The sequence below is a fragment of the Podospora pseudocomata genome, chromosome 7 (assembly GCF_035222375.1).
Source record: "Podospora pseudocomata strain CBS 415.72m chromosome 7, whole genome shotgun sequence".
NCBI lineage: Eukaryota > Fungi > Ascomycota > Sordariomycetes > Sordariales > Podosporaceae > Podospora > Podospora pseudocomata.
This window is the reverse complement of record NC_085891.1, coordinates 2,055,378-2,079,260: the sequence shown is the minus strand read 5'-3', so window position 1 is coordinate 2,079,260 and position 23,883 is coordinate 2,055,378. Positions and strand designations below refer to the sequence as shown.

The 23,883-nt window shown below is 54.0% G+C and overlaps 8 protein-coding genes across 8 annotated transcripts; 3 read left to right on the top strand and 5 right to left on the bottom strand.

The window, feature by feature from the left end:
- The first annotated feature begins 139 nt into the window (after positions 1 to 139).
- On the top strand, positions 140 to 6,082 carry QC762_707590 (uncharacterized protein). The gene is made up of 3 exons (XM_062893601.1): positions 140 to 1,254; positions 1,313 to 5,682; positions 5,749 to 6,082. The coding sequence occupies exons 1-3, from the start codon at positions 462 to 464 to the stop codon at positions 5,809 to 5,811; spliced, it is 5,226 nt and encodes a 1,741-aa protein (XP_062739432.1). The 5' UTR covers positions 140 to 461; the 3' UTR covers positions 5,812 to 6,082.
- A 471-nt stretch (positions 6,083 to 6,553) lies between these two features.
- QC762_707580 (uncharacterized protein) lies at positions 6,554 to 8,587 on the bottom strand (the record flags this gene model as incomplete). The annotated part of the gene is made up of 3 exons (XM_062893600.1): positions 6,554 to 6,780; positions 6,849 to 8,219; positions 8,308 to 8,587. The coding sequence occupies 3 exons, from the start codon at positions 8,585 to 8,587 to the stop codon at positions 6,554 to 6,556; spliced, it is 1,878 nt and encodes a 625-aa protein (XP_062739431.1).
- A 914-nt stretch (positions 8,588 to 9,501) lies between these two features.
- Positions 9,502 to 12,969, top strand: MIP1 (DNA-directed DNA polymerase gamma mip1; the record flags this gene model as incomplete). The annotated part of the gene is made up of 1 exon (XM_062893599.1): positions 9,502 to 12,969. One exon carries the CDS (start codon positions 9,502 to 9,504, stop codon positions 12,967 to 12,969), a length of 3,468 nt encoding a protein of 1,155 aa, XP_062739430.1.
- Positions 12,970 to 13,395: 426 nt separating this feature from the next.
- On the bottom strand, positions 13,396 to 16,379 carry SCP1 (calponin; the record flags this gene model as incomplete). The annotated part of the gene is made up of 2 exons (XM_062893598.1): positions 15,598 to 16,379; positions 13,396 to 15,523 (listed from the first exon to the last, which is right to left on the bottom strand). Exons 1-2 carry the CDS (start codon positions 15,762 to 15,764, stop codon positions 13,396 to 13,398), a joined length of 2,295 nt encoding a protein of 764 aa, XP_062739429.1. The 5' UTR covers positions 15,765 to 16,379.
- A 356-nt stretch (positions 16,380 to 16,735) lies between these two features.
- Positions 16,736 to 17,350, top strand: QC762_707550 (uncharacterized protein; the record flags this gene model as incomplete). Its single annotated transcript, XM_062893597.1, has 1 exon — positions 16,736 to 17,350. One exon carries the CDS (start codon positions 16,736 to 16,738, stop codon positions 17,348 to 17,350), a length of 615 nt encoding a protein of 204 aa, XP_062739428.1.
- A 195-nt stretch (positions 17,351 to 17,545) lies between these two features.
- On the bottom strand, positions 17,546 to 19,768 carry QC762_707540 (uncharacterized protein; the record flags this gene model as incomplete). Its single annotated transcript, XM_062893596.1, has 2 exons — positions 17,546 to 19,464; positions 19,531 to 19,768. The coding sequence occupies 2 exons, from the start codon at positions 19,766 to 19,768 to the stop codon at positions 17,882 to 17,884; spliced, it is 1,821 nt and encodes a 606-aa protein (XP_062739427.1). The 3' UTR covers positions 17,546 to 17,881.
- A 561-nt stretch (positions 19,769 to 20,329) lies between these two features.
- Positions 20,330 to 22,390, bottom strand: QC762_707530 (uncharacterized protein; the record flags this gene model as incomplete). Its single annotated transcript, XM_062893595.1, has 4 exons — positions 20,330 to 20,496; positions 20,559 to 21,152; positions 21,201 to 21,672; positions 21,731 to 22,390. 4 exons carry the CDS (start codon positions 22,388 to 22,390, stop codon positions 20,330 to 20,332), a joined length of 1,893 nt encoding a protein of 630 aa, XP_062739426.1.
- Positions 22,391 to 22,821: 431 nt separating this feature from the next.
- Positions 22,822 to 23,314, bottom strand: QC762_0110130 (uncharacterized protein; the record flags this gene model as incomplete). The annotated part of the gene is made up of 3 exons (XM_062884312.1): positions 22,822 to 22,836; positions 22,973 to 23,069; positions 23,214 to 23,314. 3 exons carry the CDS (start codon positions 23,312 to 23,314, stop codon positions 22,822 to 22,824), a joined length of 213 nt encoding a protein of 70 aa, XP_062739425.1.
- Positions 23,315 to 23,883: the final 569 nt, after the last annotated feature.

Genomic DNA, 23,883 nt, shown 5'->3' with positions numbered 1-23,883 from the left:
GAGGATCCACTGGGTGCCGATGAGACCCACAGGGCGCTGGCAGAATGGCTCACCGCCTAATTGTTTTGTTGACCAGCGCATCTTGGCGCCTGCCCAAATCCGCGGCAGGCAAGAGCGCGCGGGACAAGGACAAGCTGCAACGCTCACGGTTTAGTTTGGTCGCGACTCTTTTTCCAAAAGCGCTTCCAAAAACAGAAACATTAACAAACCCCCATCTCGACGAATTAGGAGGAATTGTGTCGATACCAACCTCATTGATAACAGCATCATAGGGGGCCTCTTTTAACTAATACCAACCATTCCACACTGCGACCGCAACTACGAACGAGCGAGTCCATCGACAAAGGCTTGCCTGCGATGTACGGATACTGATACGTTTTTACTCAATTCCCAAGCCAGCCAGCAACCTTCCTTACCATCCACCACTTTTCTCTTCACAACGCGCCTCATTTGAGCCAGGCATGGCTGAGTTTCGCGTTCTCGAGGGGCTACAGGCCCTCCACTCAGAGCTGGTTGCTGTTCGCCAACACCGTTTTGACAACATCTCAGTCCTGGAGAACCTGATCGAGCTGCATTCCGACAACTTGAAGGCGCTGGTTGACAAGACACCACGAAACTCTACCCATAGAAATGACATCACCAACAAAAAGGTAATCAAGACCAAGGACGGCGAATTCAAGGTCAACGATGACTTCATCTTCGAGACTCTCAAGGTCGCCGACGAGTTGGATCTGGATGAGTACGAGGCTGGAAGGATTATTCTGGATTGCCAGGACGAGGACGACTCGGAAATACAATCACGCCCGCTATGGGAATGCGGTCTCATCCGCTTCCACCAAGAACGAAAATACCTACTCGACTGCATGCGGCTCTGCATCGAATTAGCAAACGACGAGGAAATGGACGACAATTTGAAGGATGCCTTTGGGAAAATTCTGGAGGAAAAGATCTTCGTCAAGGGCTCAAGCAAAAAGATTGTCGCGAGATGTATGGAGGCTATGCAAACCATCAAGGCCATGTTGCAGAGCATCAACGAGAGGGTGGCGTCCCGGTACATGCTAGAACAAGCCAGTCTCGCCCGGCCCCCAGAGGCTGCCGACACGATTGAGTTCTCCCGCATGAGCCTCGTGGAGCAGCATGAGTGTCTTGCCATGATACTGCACGCTGCCGTGGAAAAGCAGTACGCCGATATCAACGACTTCAAGCAGTTTTTGGGGACGCTAAAGAAGATCGATAAGTACGATCAATTTCTCGGTGAGCCTTACCCCCTGTCCGGATTTGTTCATGACAAATACTAATCTGAGGGCGCCAGTTCATCTGTTCCCTGTTTTGGCCGCCTACATCAACGTGTTTGGCTCACCAGATGGCATGTGTGACTTCCAGCAGTCTCGCCAGTTGGACCAAGAGATCTTGAAAACTGGAGATGGTGACAGCTGGGCTATTTCGTATCTGGGAGCGGCCACGCGGGTCTGGTGGATTGCCGAGTACACTGGATACTTCCAAGTCGATAACGAATTCGATCTTGGTGGGTTGGATCTGGACGTCGAATTCGACAAGAGAACAAAGGCATTTACAGAGGCCCTCAAGGAGGGGGCATTCGATTTTATCCTTTCTGTGGCGGCCGATTGCAAGACGGAGGAGTGGCAAGATCCATCACGCATGGGAATGCGGCAGTGGTTGCAACGGAAGTCACCTCCTCTCCAAGGTGATTTCTACTACTTCAGCCATTTCCTCCAGCTCAGCCTGATGGCCCACCTGGAGGTGTTTATCGACTCTGTCATTACAAACCTACCCGAGCTCGTCAGGACACTAAAAACAGAGGAGGATGAGCAGCGCCAGCTGAGCCAAACCCACGAGCAAGACCTCGACCTCGAGCGGTTCGTGGTCATCATCTCGTATGCGTACGAGGACAGGCCAGATGCCGCCATGACCTTCTTCGAGGACCCAGATAGTGCTCTGTATGGTTTCCTACAATGGGCGTCCACAAAAGCATCAACGCCCCTGGTTAGTGCGTTTTGCGAGATGCTACAGGCTCTGGCCTGCAACGAGGAGACTGCAACGGCTGCTCATACATTTTTGCTCGACGAGGGGCACCAGTCTTCTGGCAAAATGAGGCGATCCCAATCGCTGACCTGGAACCAAATCTTTAGGGAATTAGAGTTCTTTGCCAAGAAACTGAGCGAGAGGCCCAACCCAGCGCAAATGCAGATCCAGCGTCCAGGCAAACCGGGCACCGATCAGGGAGAGGCCGAGCCTGAATCGGCCATGATGCTGGAGTGTTATGTTCGGTTGATTGGCAAGCTCACAGCGGAGAGCAGCACCTGCAGAACCAGGTTGGCAACGACACAGGAACTCATGTTTCCCGAGATTCTGTTCAGGTTGGCAAATGCGAACGTCACTCCCCGGCTTCGCGCCGCTGTCTTTTACAGCTTAAGATCACTGTTGGTCATGAAGTCGGTTTCTGAAAGTAACATAATATGGACTCTTGTGGACAACTTCACCATGGGAGCTCTGGACCCCAACAACCCGGCGACTGTTCAACAACAGCGAAGTCCTACATATCAGTCGACGTACGAAGAACTGCAGGAACGCGCTTTCAACGATTTATCCACTGGCTTTGAAGAGCCAAACGCATTCATCCAGCTTCTTACGTCGTTGGTCACGCCCTACACAGTCTCCGACGGGCTCAACGACACCTTGCCGTTCCCCGAGTTTCTCGGTGTGAACAAGCGAAGACCCGGGATAGAGATCTATGTTGACTTTGTGTTCTTGATGTTCACCATGAAGCCGAGGGAAATAGTAGACCAAGGCCAACTGAGAATGCTGCGTCTCTCCTGCCTAGAATTCATTCTGGCATGCTTGCAAACCTTCAACGAAGACCTGATCGTCCTGGGCAACGAGACAAACATCGAGATTGACAAGGCTGTGAAAACGACCAGTCTCGCGGTTTATGTTCGCCTTCATCCTTTTGCTCGCGTTATGGAGTGGATGTATAGCGAAAAGGCCATCACTGCCCTGATGGATACCATTCATCAGGACCAGTATGCCCTCAGCCGGGCTTCACCTCACTCGCCCTTGATCCAGAGTATCTTGCGTGGGATCCAGGTGCTAATCAAGGTTCTCGGCCTTCAGGCGACCTTTGTTCATTTGGTGCGGCCTGTGATTCAATCCGAGGCTGGGAAGCGGAGGCCGCTTACTCTGGCCAAGAGCACGTACACGTCCATTGAGGATGGAATTCTCAACCATCTGACACTGCTGGTTGATCTGGGCAAGTATTGCAACCTCGGGGTCAGCGAACTCACTCTTTCCTGTCTCAAGCTGCTAGAGAAGGTTTCAACTTCCAGCAAGCTTATTTCGGCATGGAATCCCGACACCCATCGCCCAGGACACCGGAACAAGGCCATTGTCCAGCTTGAGAAGGATGGCGAGGGCGAGGTCATCGGAACATCACTTGCTGCTAGCATCAACTCGGTGATCGATCCGGCGCTCGAGACAGAGTCGGAAGAATACCTGATCAAACTCTTCATTCTCGACTTTTTATACGAGACCCTCAGGGCATCGCCCGACCAGCCCACGATTGCGCATTTGCTTCTTGGTTTCAACTGCGAGCTGCGGGGGTTGAGCGTTGCGCCCAACGGGGTGTTTGACAACCAGAGATCTCTCTTCCACAGCCTGTTGGGTGTGGTCATCGAACTGGTGGTGAATGAGGGTGATCGAGGAATGCGCGGATACTTGATTACGCTCAAGTACAAGATTCTCCGCATCTTCCAGCTGCTGTGGAAGTCGCCGCTTTCGTCGACTTTGGTGATGGAAGAGTTGAGGTCAACCAACTTTCTGTTCCACATGCTTCTGAGAGAGTCACAAATCGTGCCGGGGCTGCCGTGGAACAATATGACGCTGGATGACAATTCGTTCCTCCTGTCGACGGCGTCGGTTGCGTATATCGACTACCTCGGTTCGAGGGCCATTGTCTTTGAGTATATTGCCAAGGAGCTGTGCAGCGTTTCGCAGAACAGGATACCGTCGATTAAGCGTCAGATTTTTGATGCTCTCAATGGGCAGATCACGCTGGAGAACCAGGAGACGTTGGCGGCGCACAATATTTTTGACTTTTTTGATTTCATGAATGTTGATATCTCGTGGGAGGTTGCGCCGCCGCAGTTTCATTTCTACCATGAGCTCGACCTGAGCCCGTGTGTGATCGACGCTGGGGGGGCGGGGATCCAGTACAATCTCTCCAGAGTGAAGGAGTGCATTCAGCTCAAGCGTAGCGAGTACCGGGACACGCTGGCCATGGTGCCTCAGGAGGGCATGGATGAGATCCAAGCGGAGGAGCAGGTGTTGCTGGAGTATCTCCTGTTCAACAACCGCCGGGTTTTGGTTCGGGCTGTCAGGCTCGAGCTGCTGAAGAAGTGGTCGGATCTGTTGCTGGTCATGTTCGAGGCCAATGAGTTCAGGGGCACGGTCAAGACGACGTTCTTGCTGCAGGCGCTGCAGGCTATTCTGCCGACGTTGGAGTCGTTGAACACGGACAGTCCTCCCGAGGCGTTTGAGCTGGCAAAGGTGGCCAAGATCCTTCTTTACAAGCTTGACTTTTCGGATAATACCGGCGGTGCGCCTGGGTCGGAGACGGATAAGATTGCCATGGGGAATCTGGTCAGCGAGAAGCTGTTTCAGCTTTTCCAGGTATGTCTAGCGTCCATTGTCAAATGGAACCAGTTTGCCGAGCTGCGCGGGTTATACTACAGTATCTGTTACCGCTACCTTACTGGGGTGGTGGACAACGACGGCGGCGACACGCGCAGCTCGAGCCTCCTCACGGCGAGGATCAGAACCCACAAGGCCATCCAGAACCACGGGGAGAAGCTCCTTCACGTCATCTGCGATGATGCTTATGGGTCTGACACGCTCTGCCAGACCGCTGCCATGGTCCTTTTATCAGCTCTAGTCCACATATCCCGCTCCTCGCCGCAAACCAACCCAACATCCATTTCCGTCATTGAGTCCCTCAACAGGCTCAACTTCATCGGCGTCTTGGTCGACTCGCTGAAAACAATCCTGCGAGAATGGCTCGCGATTATCAACCCCCCTTCTCCTCTCCCCGCCTCAACAGCAGAAGCGACGGAGCAGTACCTCACCGCCAAACTCTGCTTCCTCCTCCAGCTCGCCCAGACAAAAACAGGGGCGATGTACATCCTCCAAGCCAACCTCTTCCGCGCGTTGGAAATCTCGGGGGTGTTTGCCGCCGACCCAGAGCTGGAGATCAACCCGTCCAACACTGTCGCGTTGGAAAAACACTACTTTTTGCTTGTGTCGCTGGCTAGGATTATTACTGCTAGTGTGCTGTCGAGGGGACAGGGGAATATTGTCCAGGCGAGGGGGTTTTTGCAGAGGCACAGGATGTTGGTTGTGCACACGCTCAAGAGGGCGGCGGGGATTGGGATTGTGGGGAATGGGATGTGGGGAGGGGGGGAGGAACAACAGCAGGAAAGGTCAATTAGTGATGGGTTCTCTTTTGGGGGGACCGTGAGGGGGGTTGATTCCATACTGGGGGGTGGGAAGAAGGGGGGGGATAATAATAACAACAACAACAACAAGGAGGCGCAGAGGAGGTTGGAGGAGAGGATTGGGGAGTTGGGGGAGAGCTTGATGGTTTTGATTGGGGGGGTGGGGTTTTTGGAGGTGAGTTTTTCCCCCCACCCAAACTATGTGACAACAACAACGGGATACTAATGAAGATGATAATAGTACGAGCTGGATCAGCTGCCGGCTGAGAGGGCTAGTGTTGTGAATACGACACTGTTCCACTGAATGGGACCGTGAGGGGTTGTCAATGAGCAAGAAAAGATATCGAGTAAGATGGGGAGACTGGCGGCGGCCATGGAGGAGAAAAGGGAGGTGGTAATATGGAAGTGGGTGTTTCCATAGACAGCTGTGAGCCGAATGTATCTCGAATGGAGTAGAAAGAAGCGTCTGATTTGGGTAGGACTGTCGTCGGGTAGGGGAGGTAAAAAGAATGGCGTTTGATGGGATTCACGTTATCAAATATTTTTTTTTCCATTCCCATGTACCATTGACCAAACACCACCACCTTCTATAAACACCAAGCTCTCTCTCCTTCCCGTATCCTTTATATATCCCACCATCAACCCCCAATCACAAAAAGACCTAAAGACCACCCCCATATTTCACCATAAAAGAAAAGAAAAGAAAGAAAGGGGTATATTTCATAAAAAACTCCCACGCCTGCTCCCATTTAATGTGCCTGACAACACAAAACCCTTTAGCGCCTAGTTCGTTTCCCCATGTCCCATGACCCTGACCCATATGTAAATGCCTGATAAAGTCGCGCTTTCCTGCCTTCAAAACTTGAGGAGGGGGAGGTGGGGGCTCTTGCTATATACAGCCCGCCCATCCATTTCCCCCAAGTGAATCCATTCATATCTGCACAGATTCAGACACGCTCATCTCATTGCCGCTGGCCCTGCCGCTGGCCCCTTGTGAAAAAACAAGGCTTTCAGCCGAAATCGCCCTTTGTTCCAAGGGCAAAAACTCAGTGCTCGCCGGTATTTCTACCAGCAGCAGCAGCCACCGCCACCTTCTTCCCCAAACTCTTCTTCGTCATCAACTTAATCTCCAGAGGATAATACCCCTTGCTCTTAGGCCCAAACTTCCCGCTCGCATTCTTGTTCTCGATTTTCTGCCTGCAAATCGGGCAGATCCGCTTGTGGGGTGTTATTTGCAGGGCTGAATGTAGGCACTCGCTGCAAAAGAGATGACCTGAACAAAATAATCCATTAGCATTGCCTCCCATTAAAAATTCACCCGAGTTGGAAAAAAAGACTTACCGCAATAGGTGACCGTCAAATCCGTGACATCATCCATGCAAATGACACACTGAAACTGCGACAGCTTGACCCAATTCTTCTTCCTGTCCTCCTCCTTCTCCTTCTCTTCCGACGTCAGGTCAGCCACGTCCTTGTCCACCAAGTCAACAACCTCTAGGTCGTTGTCTCCAAACAGATCATCGTCATCGCTCTCAAACGCCTCGCGTTTGCGCTTTGTGCCGGACCCTGCCGCAGATATCGAGCCATTGCTCGCTCTCCTCGGCGTTGTTTGCGGTGCTGTCCGAGCATGGCTCAGCTGTGACTTTGATGAATTTGCTTGTGACTGATTGGCGGTAGCGGCGCCGGAAGAGGATGAGGCACCCGAGACGCGAGGGACATGAGGGAGCGTGAGGCGGTCAGCTTGCCCAGAGCGACGACGCACTGGTCGCGATGACGCTGGCATGGTGTAGGCCGAGTCGGAGTCGCTGGATTCTTCGTTGGTGTTCGAGGTTGGCGTGGATCTTGTCGAAGGTGGCGGGGGAGCTCTCAGGCCAGCGGGTGGCGCTGGAGGGGGAAGAATCCTGTGGAGTGTCTGGCTGAATGCGTTGTTGGTGCCGGGATTATTGCTCCTCGTGGCCGACCTTTGTAGAGTAGCAGAGGTGGAAGGGAGCGATGGGCTGGAAAAATCACGAGAGAGTTGGTCGAGGTAAAAGCGGTCGCTGTCTGATTCGAGAGAAGGGGTGGAAAAATCGGGGGTGAGTTGGTTCAGATAGAAGTCGTCGCTGTTTGGTTCGCGCTGGTGCACAGGTGGGGTTGGGGTGATTGTTCTCGGGGTATTCACGGTATTGTGGAGTGGATTAGCGGGACGAGATGAAGAAGGGAGGAATTGGGAGGGGTTGTTGACAGTGGCGCGCCGTGGCTGTGGCAGATTCGCAGGACCGGATTGGGCTGAGGCTGAGGGTGAGGTTGAGCCGATTGTTGTTGATGGTTGATGAAAGAAGGGCCCAGGGAGAGAAGTGGTAACCGGAGCCGTTGACGGCATCGGCGTCGGAGGGTGGGGGGCGCCGTGTAAAAGTGAAAAAGTGGGTCTGGAAATAAATGATGCAGCGGCGCCAGGACGAGCTCCGGCTTGTGCAGGCTGTCGTGGTGGTTGCCACTGCTGCGCTGCAGACCACGACGAGGCCCCGGGGAGGGCGGGAAGGGGAGGAAGGGCCGGCGGGGGTGCTGATGGCACCGGCCACACGGCTCCGAAGGCAGGGAGTCTGGGGAGCTCGAAGGAGACGGATGCCGGGCGTCCTAGGGCTGGCTGAGATGTGTGCTGCCGGCGGTTGCTCGCAGCAGAGGGTGCTGGTAAAGGCAGACCTGGGAAGGGAAGTGTAAAATTCGCAAGCTCTGGTCATTCATGGCAAAAACTGTGTTAGTCTCGGCTGGAGCCAATTTGCACCTGCACTTCTCGAGGGAGTTCCACATCTGTCCATACCTCCAAGGAACTCGTCAAAGCCCGAGTCAAAAAAGTTGTTGGCCATGATTGCTGCAGCAGCAAAGGAAAAGCGAGAGACGAGCCACGACGGGGGGAAAAGTATATAGAGATAATGAAGCTGCCTGAAGCAACATGAAGATGGTAGTAGGAAAAGGCGGCAATGACAGACGGCTAGGATATTACCACAAACTCCACCCCGAGAGCTTATGATGTGAGCACCTGGACTGGAAAGCACGTAGTGGAAGGCCACAAAGACACACAAAAAGGGGGGCAATGGCATTAATAAGGGGTCGTCGTATCGCCAGACAGACAGACGCAAGACAGGCGCCTCTCTCTCAACAAGCGGTCGACGAGCGAGCGAGGCGGCTTCCAAATTATACCCTCTCTTGGTCCGAACTGCCCCAACCCAAGCTCAAGCCCAGCAAGCCGCCCACCTGTCTTTCCGCTGCGTTTGCCGCTCCTCGCCAATATCACTCACTCACCCCACTTATTACCTCTATGAAAGATTCCTCTGTCTATCTCATGACTTGCTAATTAGCAGCCAATCCAGGGCCAGGTCAGCACATGCTGTCAGTCTCATGCTGTGATTGCCGAAACAGGCACTTCTGAGGCACTTTGCTTGCCTGGTGAGGACTTTTCAAAAGTTTGCGGTTGCCTTCCATGCTTGGCTGGGCTCGGAGATCCGCTAGCACCTCACCCATCCACAAGCTGCCTTTTCTACTGTGCCTACCTGAATTATGACATACATATTCCGATGTGTGACTCCAAGCACCACCATCCTGTAAAGAGGCTTGCTTGCACGTGAGAGCATACCTGTGATCACATTTCTCAACAGTATACCATCATATAATCAATCTTCAAGGAACCCTCAGATGAGAGCTCCTCCGTACTCTTTGTGAAATATCCAGACGGATCTTATCAACAAGACAGGTGCCACAGCATGGGATTTTGGGAATCAAATGGTCCCGCTGCGGACGCCCAGAGAAGCCCAGACCCCACACACCATGCAGGACTGGGATTAGCTACTGCTGGCTGCCGCCGTGAGCGGGGCCTCACTGTCGTAGCATCCCCGCCAGGACCCAAAATTTCGTCTTCTCTTTTTTCCTTTTTTTCAAAAAGGAATGTTCCAATAGAAGCAGCCCACTTGGCACCATGACTTGAAGGGGCGCGCACCATTCCCTCAGACAAAATAGAATGCTGCTCCCTTACCGCAGGGTCGCGGCAGGACGAGACGCGCTGGTCGCCAGCTTCATCCGTCTTGCGAGACACTGCGCCGGCAGACGTCCCATCTCATCCCGGCGGTGGATTTCGCAAACCGCTGCTACTCAAGACGAAACCACCGAAAACCTATCAGTGCCATGTACTGCGCGGTACAACGAGATTGGCGTACAGCAACTGAGCTCGCACATTTACGACCAGCTGTTCCCCAAGGGCAACACCTCACCCCCCTCCAAAGAGCTGGTCGATCTTGCGCGGGACCACCTTCGACGTCACGAACTGCTGGGGAAAAACACCGACACCTCGGCGCCCGTCGCATTCGATCTCCCGCCGCTGGTCGGAAGCACCCTCGACGAGCATTTCCACAAACTAGGCGTCGATGCCGCCGAGCCCTTCCTCACCCACGCGAAGCGGTTTGCCCTGGCAAATCCGCCACCGAAACCGAGAAAATGGGTGCGCCGGAGCGGGTGGACAAAGTACTACGCCGATGGCCGGACCGAGCCAGTGGATGCGCCTGAGGGAGAAGCCATGACATTTGACACCGAGGTCATGTGGAAAGAAAGCCCGTACGCCGTCATGGCCTGCGCTGCGACGGCCGATGCTTGGTATGCCTGGTTGTCGCCGTGGCTGTTGGGCGAGACAGAAAACGAACATCAGCTCATTCCGGTGGGCGATCCAACAAAAGAGCGGGTGATAATAGGGCACAATATCGGATACGATCGGGCGAGGATATTGGAGGAATACAGCCTGAGACAGACGAGGAATTCGTTCCTGGACACCATGTCATTGCACGTTGCTGTCAATGGCATGTGTTCGCAACAACGACCAACGTGGATGAAGCACAGGAAGGACCGCGAGTTTCGGGACAAGATCGCCAAGGAGTCGAGCAATGCCGAGCTCGTCGAATTGTTGAACAATGGTGCGTTTTCGGCCCAGGAGGAAGAACTTTGGGTGGAAAGGAGTTCGATCAATTCACTGCGGGATGTTGCACAGTTCCACCTCGGCGTCACAATCGACAAAGAAGCCCGCAACGCTTTCGGCGAGTTTGACCGGGATGGCATCAACCAGCAGCTGGATGAGCTTATGACTTACTGCGCTGCTGATGTGGCCATCACCCATCGTGTCTACCAAGTGGTGTTTCCCAACTTTCTTCGTGTCTGCCCACATCCTGTTAGCTTCGCTGCGTTGAGGCATCTATCGAATGTGATTTTGCCCGTCAACAAAACATGGGACTCTTACATCGCCAATGCGGAAGCCACGTACAGGAAGCTATCTGATGGTGTCCGGGAGCGGTTGGTTGCCCTTACAGACAAGGCTCGCGAAATCAAAAAGCAGCCCGAGAAGTGGAGTACTGATCCCTGGATGTCGCAGCTGGACTGGTCTGGACAGGAGGTCAAGATGACCAAGGGGACTCCGACCAGCCCCCCGAGAGAATACAAGAACCAAAAGATGCCAGGGGAGCCAAATTGGTATAGAAATCTGTTTCCCAAGGCTAAAGGCCCTATCAACCTCACTGTGCGAACAAGAATTGCACCACTTCTTCTCCGGCTGTCCTGGGATGGACACCCGTTGTTTTGGTCGGATAAGCATGGCTGGACCTTTAGAGTGCCCTTGGCCGATATGAAGAAGTACATCGACAAGCAGATGAAGCCCTGTGATTTCGAGGGGGAGACAGTCTTGGCCGTCAAGGAGGACACAAAACACGCCTACTTCAAGCTGCCACACAAGGACGGTCCCACGGCTCGCTGCACCAACCCCATGGCAAAGAGCTATCTCAGCTATTTCGAAAAGGGGACGTTGTCGTCGGAGTACGACTATGCCAAAGAGGCCCTGGAGATGAACGCTTCTTGCTCCTACTGGATCAGCTCCCGCGACAGGATCATGTCTCAGCTGGTGGTGTACGAGTCCAACCTCCCCGAGCCTGTCCGCCCCAAAGACCTCCCCGAGGATGCCCCAACACCAGGGTTTATTCTTCCTCAGGTCATCCCCATGGGCACCGTGACCCGCCGCGCGGTAGAAAACACCTGGCTCACGGCCTCCAACGCAAAAAAGAACCGCGTCGGTTCCGAGCTCAAAGCCATGGTCCGCGCTCCACCGGGGTACGTCTTTGTCGGCGCCGACGTTGATTCAGAAGAGCTTTGGATCGCCTCTGTGGTGGGAGACGCAACGTTTAAACTCCACGGCGGGAATGCCATCGGGTTCATGACATTGGAGGGCACCAAGGCCCAAGGCACCGACCTCCACTCCCGCACCGCCGCCATTTTGGGCATCACCCGCAACGACGCCAAGGTGTTCAACTATGGGCGTATTTACGGTGCGGGCCTAAAATTCGCCGGCCAGCTCCTCAGGCAATTCAACCCCTCCCTTTCCGAGCAGGAAACACTCGACATCGCCGGCAAGCTATACGCCACGACAAAGGGCACAAAAACCAATCGCAAGTCCCTGTATAAACGCCCCTTTTGGCGCGGAGGGACAGAGTCGTTTGTGTTCAACAAGCTGGAGGAATTCGCCGAGCAATCCCACCCTCGCACCCCCGTGTTGGGGGCGGGCATCACCGAGGCGTTGACTGCGAGGTTTTTGTCAAAGGGGGGGTATCTGACCTCGAGAATCAACTGGGCCATTCAGTCTTCTGGAGTCGACTACCTCCACCTCCTCATCGTCTCAATGGACTACCTCACCCGGAGATTCAACATTGCCTGCCGACTCGCCATCACGGTCCACGACGAGATTCGATATCTGGTCCAAGAACACGACAAGTACCGCGCTGCGATGGCGCTTCAAATATCCAACCTCTGGACGAGGGCAATGTTTGCCCAGCAAGTCGGCATCCACGACCTCCCCCAATCGTGCGCCTTCTTCTCCGCGGTAGACATTGACACCGTCCTAAGAAAAGAAGTCGACATGCCATGCATCACCCCCTCCAACCCAATCCCCATCCCACCAGGGGAAACAGTCGACATCAACCAACTCCTCTCCAAAGGCTCCCTCGCCCGGTTGGACCCAACTATAACCCCCGACCCAACATATGCTCCGCGAGTCAATCACATCAAGTATGTCCCCCGCAAACCGGTGATGGAACAGCTCCAGGAGGAGGAACACGCCCAAGAAGACGAGAAGTCCAAGCTCAGGTTCATCAGGGCGCAGATCGCAAACGACGAGGCAGAGTTTAGGGAGATATTAAGGGAGACAAGGGGAGAAGCTCAGAGAGAGAAATACATCCCCAAGGTGCCGGTCAAGATTCTCAAAAAGCCGTATAGTGCCAGTGCTAAGCTGCTGCCGGGGGCGGCGAGGTACGGGCAGCGAGAGCCGGTCATGGTGAGGGAGGCGTTGGAGGGGGTCAGGTACAAGAGTTGGCCTGGGGGGAGTGGGAGTGGAGGGAGTAAAAAATGGGATGGGGGGAGGGAAAAGGGGAGGGAGAGGGTGCAGTGGGATTTTACTAGGTAGTTGGTCAGTGGGGGGATGTGAGATATGGGGTGGTGGGTTGTATGATATGGGAGGGAAGGGGTTGTTTATAAGCCATGCATGGTTGGGAGTTATGGGAGCGACGGCGTCTTGTGGTTTGGTTCGGCATGGTTGGAAAAGCATTGTTTGCCTTGTTGTCACGTCATATTCTTCATGCCTGTCGGAGTAGGGGTGTTAACATAGGAGCGAAAGTGAAAAATATCAAAAATCATCTCTACAAAGCCTAAACACTCTCTGCTGGATTGTCATCTATTATCACCCACCCACACACACACCACGCCTAACCTGACAAAAGTATCTTTGACAGAAAACTAGTATCATTCTGACCATCCCAAACCGGGTATTCTCTATCCTCCCTTTACAAATGAAAATCATCAGCCCTCCCCCCCATTACCAAAACCTCTACACTCACCTCCCCCCATTCCCCGGCAGCGGCCTAGGCCCCACAATCTGCCTCCTATTGGCCCCAATCCCCTGCCCGCCCTTATTCTGCCCATCACCCCCCGTATACCCACTCCACTGTCCCACATCCCACCTACCCCCTATCCCACCTCCAATCCCCTCCACCCCATCCGCCGTCCTGACCGCCTTGGCCGTTTCCTTCTGGCTCTCTTCCCACTCCTTTTGTCTCTGTCTCTCCAGCTCCATCTCCTTTTCCAAGAGGGACTTGCTAGCCCACCCGGCAGCCTTTGTCTGTTTCTGGGCTTGTTGACGGCGGCGATCCTCCTCTGCTTGTTCGTCTACCGTCCCGGCAAGTTCTTTGACAAAGGTTGAAGTAGGGGGGGAGTGGAGGGGGGCGGGGTTGGAGGAGAGGTACCTGTCGGTGCGAGAGGTGGGTTGGGGGGCGGGTTTGGCAAAGGGGGATTTGGATACAAAGGGGGAGTTGGTTGTTGGTTTGGATGTAAAGGGGGAGTTGGTGGGCGGTTTGGTTGAGAAGGGTGTGGTAGTTGGTTTAGTGGAAAAGGGGCTGGTGGTTTGTTTGGAGGAGCGAGGGCTGGTTGGCTTTGCAAACGGGCTGCGGTTGTTACTACCAGCCGACCCAGGGGTGGGAAGTTGTCGGGTTGATTCTGGGGATGTTGTCGCGGAGTAAGTAGTCGGATCAGGAAGAGGGCGAGAACCGGTGTGCTGCTTCGCGATGGGAAGCGGTTGACTACCAGTAGGCTGCTTCCTGATGGGCAAAGTCGGTGGTGGCAAAGACGACTTCTCTCCCGTGCGATGGGTCTTAACCTTTGCCGGGTCGGGGAGTGGTCTCGGTGACTGTGATGGAAGCGGTGGGCTCAACGGAGGTTCCTCTTCAATGTCGACCTCGTTTTGGTGATGGTGCCACGATTTCGAAGCAAAGTTCTGCTCATCCCTCACACTCCACGAGTCCTGTCTGCTCACCTTGTCCGCAGCAGCAGGCCGGCTGCGAGATCGAGACCTCGCCTTCTTGGCATCCCTGTTCCCATGTCCGCGAGACCGCCCCTGACGTTCCCGCTCATACTGGGCCTCCCTCTCTCGTGCCTTTGCAAGCTCTTCTTCGAGCTGTCTGATGCGTTCCTTATCTGATGACTCCTGACCCGCTTGATATTGGCTCAAGTACTGACCACGAAGCTCGGACCCGCTCTTTTGCTGTCGAGCCTTCGCACGTTCCTCCTGCAACCGCCTTTCAGCTTCGGCCTCCTCTTTGCGCCTCTTTTCCTCTGTCATCTTCCACTGCCGTTCCTCCTCCTCCCACCGTCTTTTCTCCTCTTCAATTTTCCTCCGCTCTTCTTCCCTGATCCGCTTGGCCTCCTCTTCCCACCTTCGCTCCTCTTCCTTCTTGGCCCGTGCTTCTTCCGCTTCGAGTTCCGCCTTCTTCTTGCGCTCCTCCTCTTCTTGTTGTAGCCTCAGCTTCTCGGCCTCCTCCTTTCTCTTCTTCTCCTTCTCGTACAAGCTTGGGACTGCAGGACCAGCACTAGTGATCTGCCTCCTGCCACCAAAGGCGATCCCTAGGTTATTCTGGTTGGCACCGCCCATGTAGCCATACTGGGCGATGTTCCAGGCCGGAGATGTGGCGCCTTCGTGCTCCTTCTTACTCCAGCTACTAACACCAGGAGAAGTTGCACCGTTCGTTGGGGACTTGGCCCGGCCCCATGGTCCGTCGTCACCCCCTGTTCTCGATGCCGATAATGACGGCGTTCCCCTGCCATACACCGAAGACGAGGTATTACTAGCATTGGAATTCCCCCGGCCACGTATAAGTGGAGGAGTATTGTAACCCGTCGGTTGTGGACTTAACAGCGCCGGGTTCTTGGCTTTGGGACCGATCGGATTGGGAAAGGTGTCTGGGTTGGCAGCGTTGGCCGCCCGGCTGAAAGCACCAAGGCACTGGAGGACCTGGGCGGGATCTTTTCGCTCGTAGAGGTCGACAGTCAGAAACATGTCGTGCTGTTGGAGGTTGAGAGGTGGTGTTTGGCAGGCGCGGAGAAAGTGGGAGATGTTTTCCATCTGAACAAAAGGCATGGCGGATTTCTTGCACTTGACTCCTGGAGGACCGATGGCGAGGTTGACGAGTCTAGGGGGCCGGGCACGTGTTAGTCAACCTTCGAACTGTTGTATAACAGGTTACCAGTGCGGCGGCAGACTTACTTGCACAAAGCAACACCATCTTTGAGTCCCTCGAGCAGGTCTTTTCCGGGCAAGGTCTCGCCGATGACACTCTCTATCCATTGCTTTGCCTCGGTCGCAGCGGCGGGCGTGTACTTCTCCAGGCGCAACCGGCGCAAGTCGCCGTCTAGCGATGTCACGGACGCCATGTTTTTGGCAAATGTTGATTTCTGGATTGTTTCTCTCTCAAGCAAGTGTTGTTCGTGTACAAAATATGTTTTCCTTTTCCAAGCTGTTCAACAAAAAGTCCGGGAGTCTCGGGTCGTGAGAACAGGTAAGCAGTCCGTTCGGGGCCAGTTGCGTCAGCGGATCTCTCTCTCTCTCCTATCCCCTAAAAGATGGATAATTTTGGCAGCGGATGTCCCCTAGTTTTTCAGGGTAGGTTAATTAGTCTGGCGACGGGCCGTGAAATGAAGCTGCGGGGCCTCGTTTGTTCGTGTCTATTTCAGCAAATTGGGAGAAGGTCGGCAACCGAGATGTGGTGTGGTGAGGCTTGTCGTCGCGGGCCATGTCTCTTGTGAGATTGCGGGCATTCTTCAGGGCGCCCTCTTCAGGGGACATCCCTTGCCGTGCCTTGGTGTGCCTGGGTGCTGCCCCTCATTTATGGCTTGGCGGGAAGGTTTAACTCCAGCCACACAGGTTTGTCTGTGCGCTGGGAGGGGAGTGTGGGGGAGGCTAATAATATGTGGCTGGGATTAAGCTTTCTGGATAGGATATTCGATGTTGATCTCCTGCGTAGCTCATTGAGTTTGAGTTGCATGTTGACCATCTTACAATGCCTTCTCACGGCAATTGAGGAGTCTGTTGATGATCATTCACGATCTAATCCACCTATCTACCCCTTTTTGTAGTATCTGTCCACACTAGAATCCAAGAGGACCCCGTCCAAAGTAATCATGCCCGCTTTTTCCATGCCGTGCCCACTAGTTTTAAACCCATCCAAATCCCACCCCTTGGCAACGACGTCACTCGATCAAATTATTCCACCGTAGCTGTTCACCACCAAAGAAATTATCGCGAACCGCGTCGCGAACATCACCACCCTCACCTCCCTGTATTACACACTCACAAAACCGCTCTTTTCTTTACTGCCTCGCCCACCCTGTATATAGAGGTCAAAATGTCCCAACCCCTCTCCCTCGTCCAAAAATTCCAATCCCTCCGCCTCCCCTGGCGCCGCCACTTCCTAGTAGGCAAAGATCTCTCAGGCAACACCTACTGGGAGTTCCACGACCGCGGCAACCCCAACCCAGACCGCTGGCGCCGTATCCTCCGCCCCAACCCTGCCCTCAAACTCCACCACTCCGAGGTCAAGATCCCGCCCGCGTGGCACCAGTGGCTGCGTCACACCCGGCCTGACCCGCCCACCATTGAAGAACAGCAAGCAGACGTTATCAGACAAGAAAGACTCAAGATTTTGGCGGCAGAGGCGGACAGGAGGTGGGAGGCCAAGGCTAAATATATTGAGGATGGGGTTGGGGGGAAACAGAGGAAGCCAGCGTTGGAGGGGAGCGGGATGTGGGTTGAGAAGAAGGAGGATGAACAACAAAAAGTGCCCAAGGAGGTCAAGAGGGAGGAGGTTTGGGAGGGGATGAAGAAACAGGTTGAACAAGGGGAAGGCGAGATTTTGGTTGGGGGGAAGAAAAAGGTTGATCCGTGGAGGCAGAAGAGGGCTGGGCCCGGGGAGGAGTGGCAGCCTCAGGGGTGGACGCCGGGGGCGGCGAAGAAGCCATGATATTGGAACGGAGAGGGACATGTCATGAGAAGGAAATAAGAGATGTGTTGGGGGGGTGGAAAGGAGTTTGGCGTAGGAAAAGCACGCATAGCCTTGGTCTCTACATCACCTCTCAACTGTACAACACTATGTATATAACCACCGTACTCGATAGACCGCCAAGAGCAGCACCAATCCCCGCTTCCATTCTAAAGCGTGGGTTGAAACCAGTTTTGCAGGCCGAACGAGTCCCACGAGGTATTCGGTCAAGACATCTATCTACCCGAAAACAGTAGAAATAAAAATGTACACACAGTCCTCCATCTAACATGATTAATTGTAAGAGCAATGATGCGCCCTGATCATCGCGCCTGTGATCTCCAGTCATACCATACCACCCATCAAATGATAAACCATCAAGTAGAAAACCGCAAGAATCCCGTCAAATAATAGCCCATGCTTTTCCCATACAGAGGGGGTATCAAAAAGTCAAAAACCAACAATAAAAATGCGCTTGGAAGTGAACGCGTGTAATAAGCAGACAAATCACCCTCAACCGAGAATCCTCGCAAACACCCTCAGATTATTACTCGACCTCGCGAGCATCTCCCTCCCCAACCTATCAACTCCACCCGCCCTCCCCCTCCCCTTAATCTTGGCCTCCCTCGCCTTGATCCCCGTCTCAATCGCCTTCCCGAGACCGGCCGCGTCCGTGATGTCCCCCGCCAGATACAAGACCCACAGCATATTCTCCAACACAATCGACAACTTGGCATTATCCTCGGCCGTGATCCTCCCAGCCGGGAACGGCAAGAAGCACTTCTGCATCATAACCTCGAGAGCAGAGATGTCATCCCGGCTATTCGTGTCGCGGTCCACACGGTCGGGATCCGGCAGGCCGTTCGGCGGCAGTAAACCGTCCAGAACATTCCTGTAGAGCGGTACTTTGGCAAAATCAGGCAGGTCGTTGTGTGCTTTGAGAAAGAGCTCAAAAACAGGCAGCGGTGAAGTCCTGACCTTGTACGAGAAGCTCTGGTAAAGCTCAGAAGTAGGAAAGGATACGTCGCGGAGATAATGGGCCGCTGCCGATAAAAGACGGAATATTCGTAGTCGGAATGGGATGGTCTCGGCGACTCCATCGGGCAAACGAAACGCAGCCGGCCTCGGGCCCGCATCGCTTTCCATCGCCTTCTTCGTCCTTTTCTGTACCCCCGGCGCAGACCTGGCAGAACTGCAAGGCAGCTCCTGACTGTCCCCCTCATTCTCCAAGTCCGAGTCATCGTCATCATAGTCCCCGAAGCAGCCATTCTCCAGATCCAGCGTTGTATCCGCCCTCTTCCTCTTAATAGTCCTCGGCCCAACCAACTCTTCATTCGTGAAAACCTCCCCATACACCTTCCTATCCCCAGCCTCCAAGGCAAAAGTCAAAGCCTTCATCACCTCCTTTTGCACGGTTTTCCTCGCCTTGGTGATATCCTCCAGATAAGCCACCAACAAACTCCCCTTCAAATTGGGATACGGCTCATCACCCGCCGTCGTCGTCTTCTTATCCATCGCCAACCGATCATTCCAATCCTGCTCCAGTACCGTAACCACAAACTCCAACCACGGCTTCCAATACTTCCACCTCCCTGGCACAAACGCAGCGCACCAAAATGACCACCCTAGCACCGACCAGAAATCACTCGCGCGGTGCCAGATGACTCCTTCTCTGGCAAAGGTACCAGTCATGACATCAGAAGAGGAAGCGTCACTATCTGCTCCGCTCATGCCACTGGTTGACCAGTTACCAAACACATCTCCCCTTCTTGATCTCCTGTCATGGGAGGATGATGGAGGTGGTTTGAACTCGAATGCTTGTCGAAAGTTGGCGTTTATTGGGCCGACGATAGACAGCAGACCTCGGAGGTAGGAGAGGGCAGCGGCGCCGTCGCGCACCGGCGGGGTGGTCGTTTCGACGTCTGGTGGGGCCGAGGTGAACCGCGGGTGGATTGCGAGACTGCTGATGAAGGCGAGTTGGTGTGGTGGGGGAACGTAGACTCTCTGTGGTGGTTGGGAGCCTTGCTCTTTCGAGGGTGGGGAGAAGCTGGCGCAGTTGGAGAGGAGGGCGTGGAGCATGTTCAGGGTCTCAGGGTCTGTCAAGGGAGGGAAAGTTAGGAGAAGGGAACCAAGTCAACAAAACAAAGGAGCAAAAGACATACACATCTTCTCCTCCAGGTGGATCTGTAACTGGTTCTTAATCATAAACGGTAGCTGGGCTGCATCTCGATAGGGCGGAGGTAACAGCTGGTCATCGTCGTCGTCCAAGTCATCCACACTCGTAAGAGCAGACGTGTCGCCGGCGTTGTCCCCATCTGTTCGAGCCGTGTGGTGCGAACTGGGAGTCGAGATAGTCGTGCCCAGGGTTATGAGGGGCGATGTGCTAGACAACGACGCCATCGGAAGAGGCGGCCGTTGTCACTTTTCTAGACGGCCTCAAAAGCTGGCAGTGGGGGAATTTTTTGGCGGATTACTTTCTGAACTACCCTTGGATCATCTAGAAACGCATCGGAAGCAGTTTCCGAGGAATAAAAATGGCGAAAATGTGGAAAAGAGACAAAGAGAAAGAAAAAAAAAGAATGGGGAAGGTTCAGGGTTAATAGGTCAAGACATAGCGCGTTCGCACGCGACGGGTGGGCCGTGTTTACAGCCCTGTCGATTTAGCGGCACAGTGCGCAATTCCCTGTCAGAGCTCCCGCCGTTACCAGGCCGTCGGGTTCTTCCCCACGTTACGGATACGTACTGGCGGTTACGCAGTTACGTTTCTCCGAGTACGTTTTGTTTCACAACTCGAATCAAGCTCGACGATGGTCTGGCGGGTATCTACTCTGTATTCTATGAGTGCCTGCACTTGGCCTTAAGCATAGATAGATTGCATCTGTCAACCACCCAGCGTCTGCAGTCTGATGCAGGACCCGTTCCACTTACACGGCCGCGCTGACATCACAACCGCCGTTTCTACTACTTCTTCAGCTTCAACACCAACCACCCCGCGAGCCGATATCCAAAAATGATGGCCAGCATGATGCCCACATCCTTGCCCATATACCCAGGCTTGTATCCGTACTGATCCAACACTCCCTTTCCACGGATCAGGCATTGATCAGCCAGATCAGTCTGCCACATGCCTGCATTTCCTGTCAGCTTTCTATTCTCTCTCATGTCAGGATGCAGGATACTAGATACTCACATTGACACCCATCCGCCGTCTCGGCGCAGGTATACACCCTCTCACTGAACTCATTGATCATCATATTCTCAAACACATACTTTTGATAGTCCCAGTAATGGAAAACATATTTCCAAAAGACATTCAACGTCCCCGGCGGCACCATGAACCCGTCCACGCTCATCCACAAGCCATTGGCAAACGCAACCAGCGCCAACGAGATGACAAAGGACGGGAAGAGAGAGGCCATAAAGACTACCAGCCCTTCGGCGGCAAGCAAGTCCAGGAAGAGCCAGAAGACCCAGGTGAAGAAGGCTTTGGCGGTAGGCTGGAAGTTGGAGAGCCAGTAGCTGATTATTGAGAAGACGACTGAGATGAGGAAGAGGTATGGTGTCCCAACGAGGAAGTTTGACAGCGTCATGGCGGTGGCGCCGTAGAGCCCGTTCCGTTTCTCTTTGGCATACTGGTTGTAATCTTCGAGGTAGGCGGGACAGTACGCCACAGCCATGAAGCTGAGGAAGGCGCTGCCGTAAAAGATGGAGTTGGTGAAGGGGATGATGGAGTCTTGTGTGGCTGGCAGACGGAGCCAGACTGTACCCATCATTATGGCGAGACCTTTCTCTGTTAGTTTTCTCCTGTATCAACCAAAGGAGGGATACATACCAGTATACATCGCCAACCTAATCCCATAGGCAACCACATCCCGATAACTCTTGATAAAGCTCCTGTGCACCAGCGTCACAACCACACTCGCCATCCCCGGCCTTTTGTCTCTCGCCTCATCATCCCCCAACACAAGCTCATCCCCCCCCTTCTCCGCCCCAGCAGCAACAGCAGCAACATCCTCATCCAACTTTTTCTTCAAATCCGACCTCTCCCAGCCAGACTGCATCTCCTCTAGCCTCGCCCTCGCAGCCTCTTTATCATCGGCATAATCAATATTAGTCTGCTCAAGCAACCACTCAGCAGGATTAACATGTCGTGGCATGACCATCCCAAGTTGACTCTCATAATACCCCCCCATCCCCTCCACCGAACCAAAATAATGCGTCTTGCCCTCTGACAAGAGCAACAGCTTGTCGAACAGGTCAAACGTCGCGGTCGAAGGCTGGTGTATACTCGCAACAATAATCAACTGCACCCCGATTAGCATCATTCCCATACCACTACCAGAAGAGTACCTGGGTACCCACATTATTCTCCCTCGCCAACCCCCTCAAAAACTTGACAACCTCCCACCCCCCCCTCCCATCAAGCCCGCTGGTCGGCTCATCAAGTATGACCACCCTCGGCCCGGTGATAACCTCCTTTGCAACCCCCAACCGTCTCTTTTGCCCTCCGCTCAACCCTTTTTTTGTCACAGTTCCGACTACTACATCGCCTTGTTCGATCAGGCCAAAACTCCCGAGTAGACCCTCTACCCTTTCCCGCCTCTCTTTTTTGCTAATCCCCGCGCTTGAGAGCCGTGAGGCAAAGTGGAGGGTCTCGCGTGGGGTTAGGGCCCCGATGAGGGAGTCAGTCTGTTCGACGAAGCGGGTCAGGGATTGGAATTGGGGGAGGGGGAGGGGGGTTCCGTTTAGGAGGATGGGTGAGGGGGATGATGGGGAAAGGCGGCGGGAGAGGAGGTTGAGGAGGGTTGTTTTGCCTGAGCCCGAGGGGCCCATTACTGCTAGGAGTTCGCCTGGGCGGAGGAGGCCCGTTGAGGAGGTGAGGATGGGGGTCGTGGAGATTGCGTGGGATAGGGAGGACCAGGTGAGGGAGGTGAGGGTGGTGTTTTTCAGGTGGGAGGGGGAGGGGCCGGATTCGGGGTCCATTTTGGGGGAGGAGGAGGAGGAGCTTGATGGGGCGTTCATGCTGTGATGATGGTTGGGAGGATGGCGAGAATGAAAAGATGAGGCAGGTGAACACGGGATGAGGTCTGCGGGTTGGGAGGCGGACAGATGGGATTATGAGCACTCTCGTTTCCTCAGTCAGCAGCAGTCTTGCACAGCCTTCTCCCTTTACCTGCACCCAGCCATTAGATACTCATACCCAGCCCAGGTTTCTCAACGCTCATCCCCTCCGCATGAACCCCGATCACCGTCATCCAAGACAAACGCCGTCTAGTCCTCCCCTCCAGTTCACGATCCTCCTCCCCAAAACTCGGGCATCTTCAACCACCAACTCCGGAGTTATCGTCAGTAGCTCAGTCGCCAATCAACCCAGTCTAGCTGAACCAACAGCAATCAGTCTTGGAAAGTGGCTAGCATTCCTGCCCAAATTCAGCTTCACTACTCCCAACACGTCAAGTGCCGGGGAGCTATCGGTGAGTGGTGCAAGTAGTTCGCGGGATCTACCGCGCCAGTGTCAATCCCCGAGTAGACAAGGCACACCAAACTCCGAGTATGTAAGCTCGTGGATGAGTGATGAGAGTGCACAAAGAATAAGCAACTGACAGGCGCCTTGGCACGAGCGGGCACCACCATCACCAAAGCACAATAAACGGCGATGGTTGGAATCGACATCTTGAGCCTCACCCTTGCATCAAACCCGCTGACCACACCCCACATACATGCGCAGGGCTTACCGGGACTATAGTCATACACAAGTGCCAGTCAGTGATGTTGTGTGTGGGTTCTTGGGTGGGACAACATCGCCGATGACAGGTTCTCGTGGTGATGCAAGGGGCTTACATACTATGTAGTTGCTGGGTGTTGGGTGGTTGGCGTTGATATGAAGGGAGTGTATATGTTCGCCGTTGTGAGGGGTGATTGCCAGCCAACCATTGAAGACCCCATGTGGTCGCCGACTTCACTCGGGTCGGAATGCGGGGAGCTGAACCACGAACTCATCCAACCCGAGCCCGTTCGGCGTCCTTTTTGGTGTTGTAAACTGAGACACGGCGATTCTTCAGCGGGAGAATCGGGGTGGTGTACAGTAGAGTTTTAGCGTGAGCTGATCGCCGCTTATCACCGTTAATAGCCTCGAGATACCCGAGGGTTTGATCTGCATGACATCCCAAGATCCCATGAACACGCTCTCGATGTTCAAAGTATATATATGTATATATATATATATATATATATCTTCACGACCCTAAAGGAGGTCACCGACACGATCCCTCCCCCTCCCCCTCCCCTCCGATTCGATCTCTCAGGAATCCTCACTATCCAATCCAAGACATCCAGATCCCCGGAACTTGCCACGCCTCGCTGACCACCTAACTGTGTACCTATGCAGTTAACTCTCCGCCAACTGCAGGTACCAACCACTCCCTTCCCCATGATTGGACATACCAGGCTGGAACCTTCGGGGATCTCTCCGTCATGGTCATAATATGTAATAAGTGGGCATTATACGCAAAATA

Excerpts from the sequence above, each read along its gene's own strand:
- QC762_707590 (XM_062893601.1), top strand. The coding sequence starts at position 462 with ATGGCTGAGTTTCGCGTTCTCGAGGGGCTACAGGCCCTCCACTCAGAG. Across the intron at positions 1,255-1,312 it reads TAAGTACGATCAATTTCTCG|TTCATCTGTTCCCTGTTTTG; the intron begins GTGAGCCTTACC and ends TGAGGGCGCCAG. Across the intron at positions 5,683-5,748 it reads GGGGGGTGGGGTTTTTGGAG|TACGAGCTGGATCAGCTGCC; the intron begins GTGAGTTTTTCC and ends AGATGATAATAG.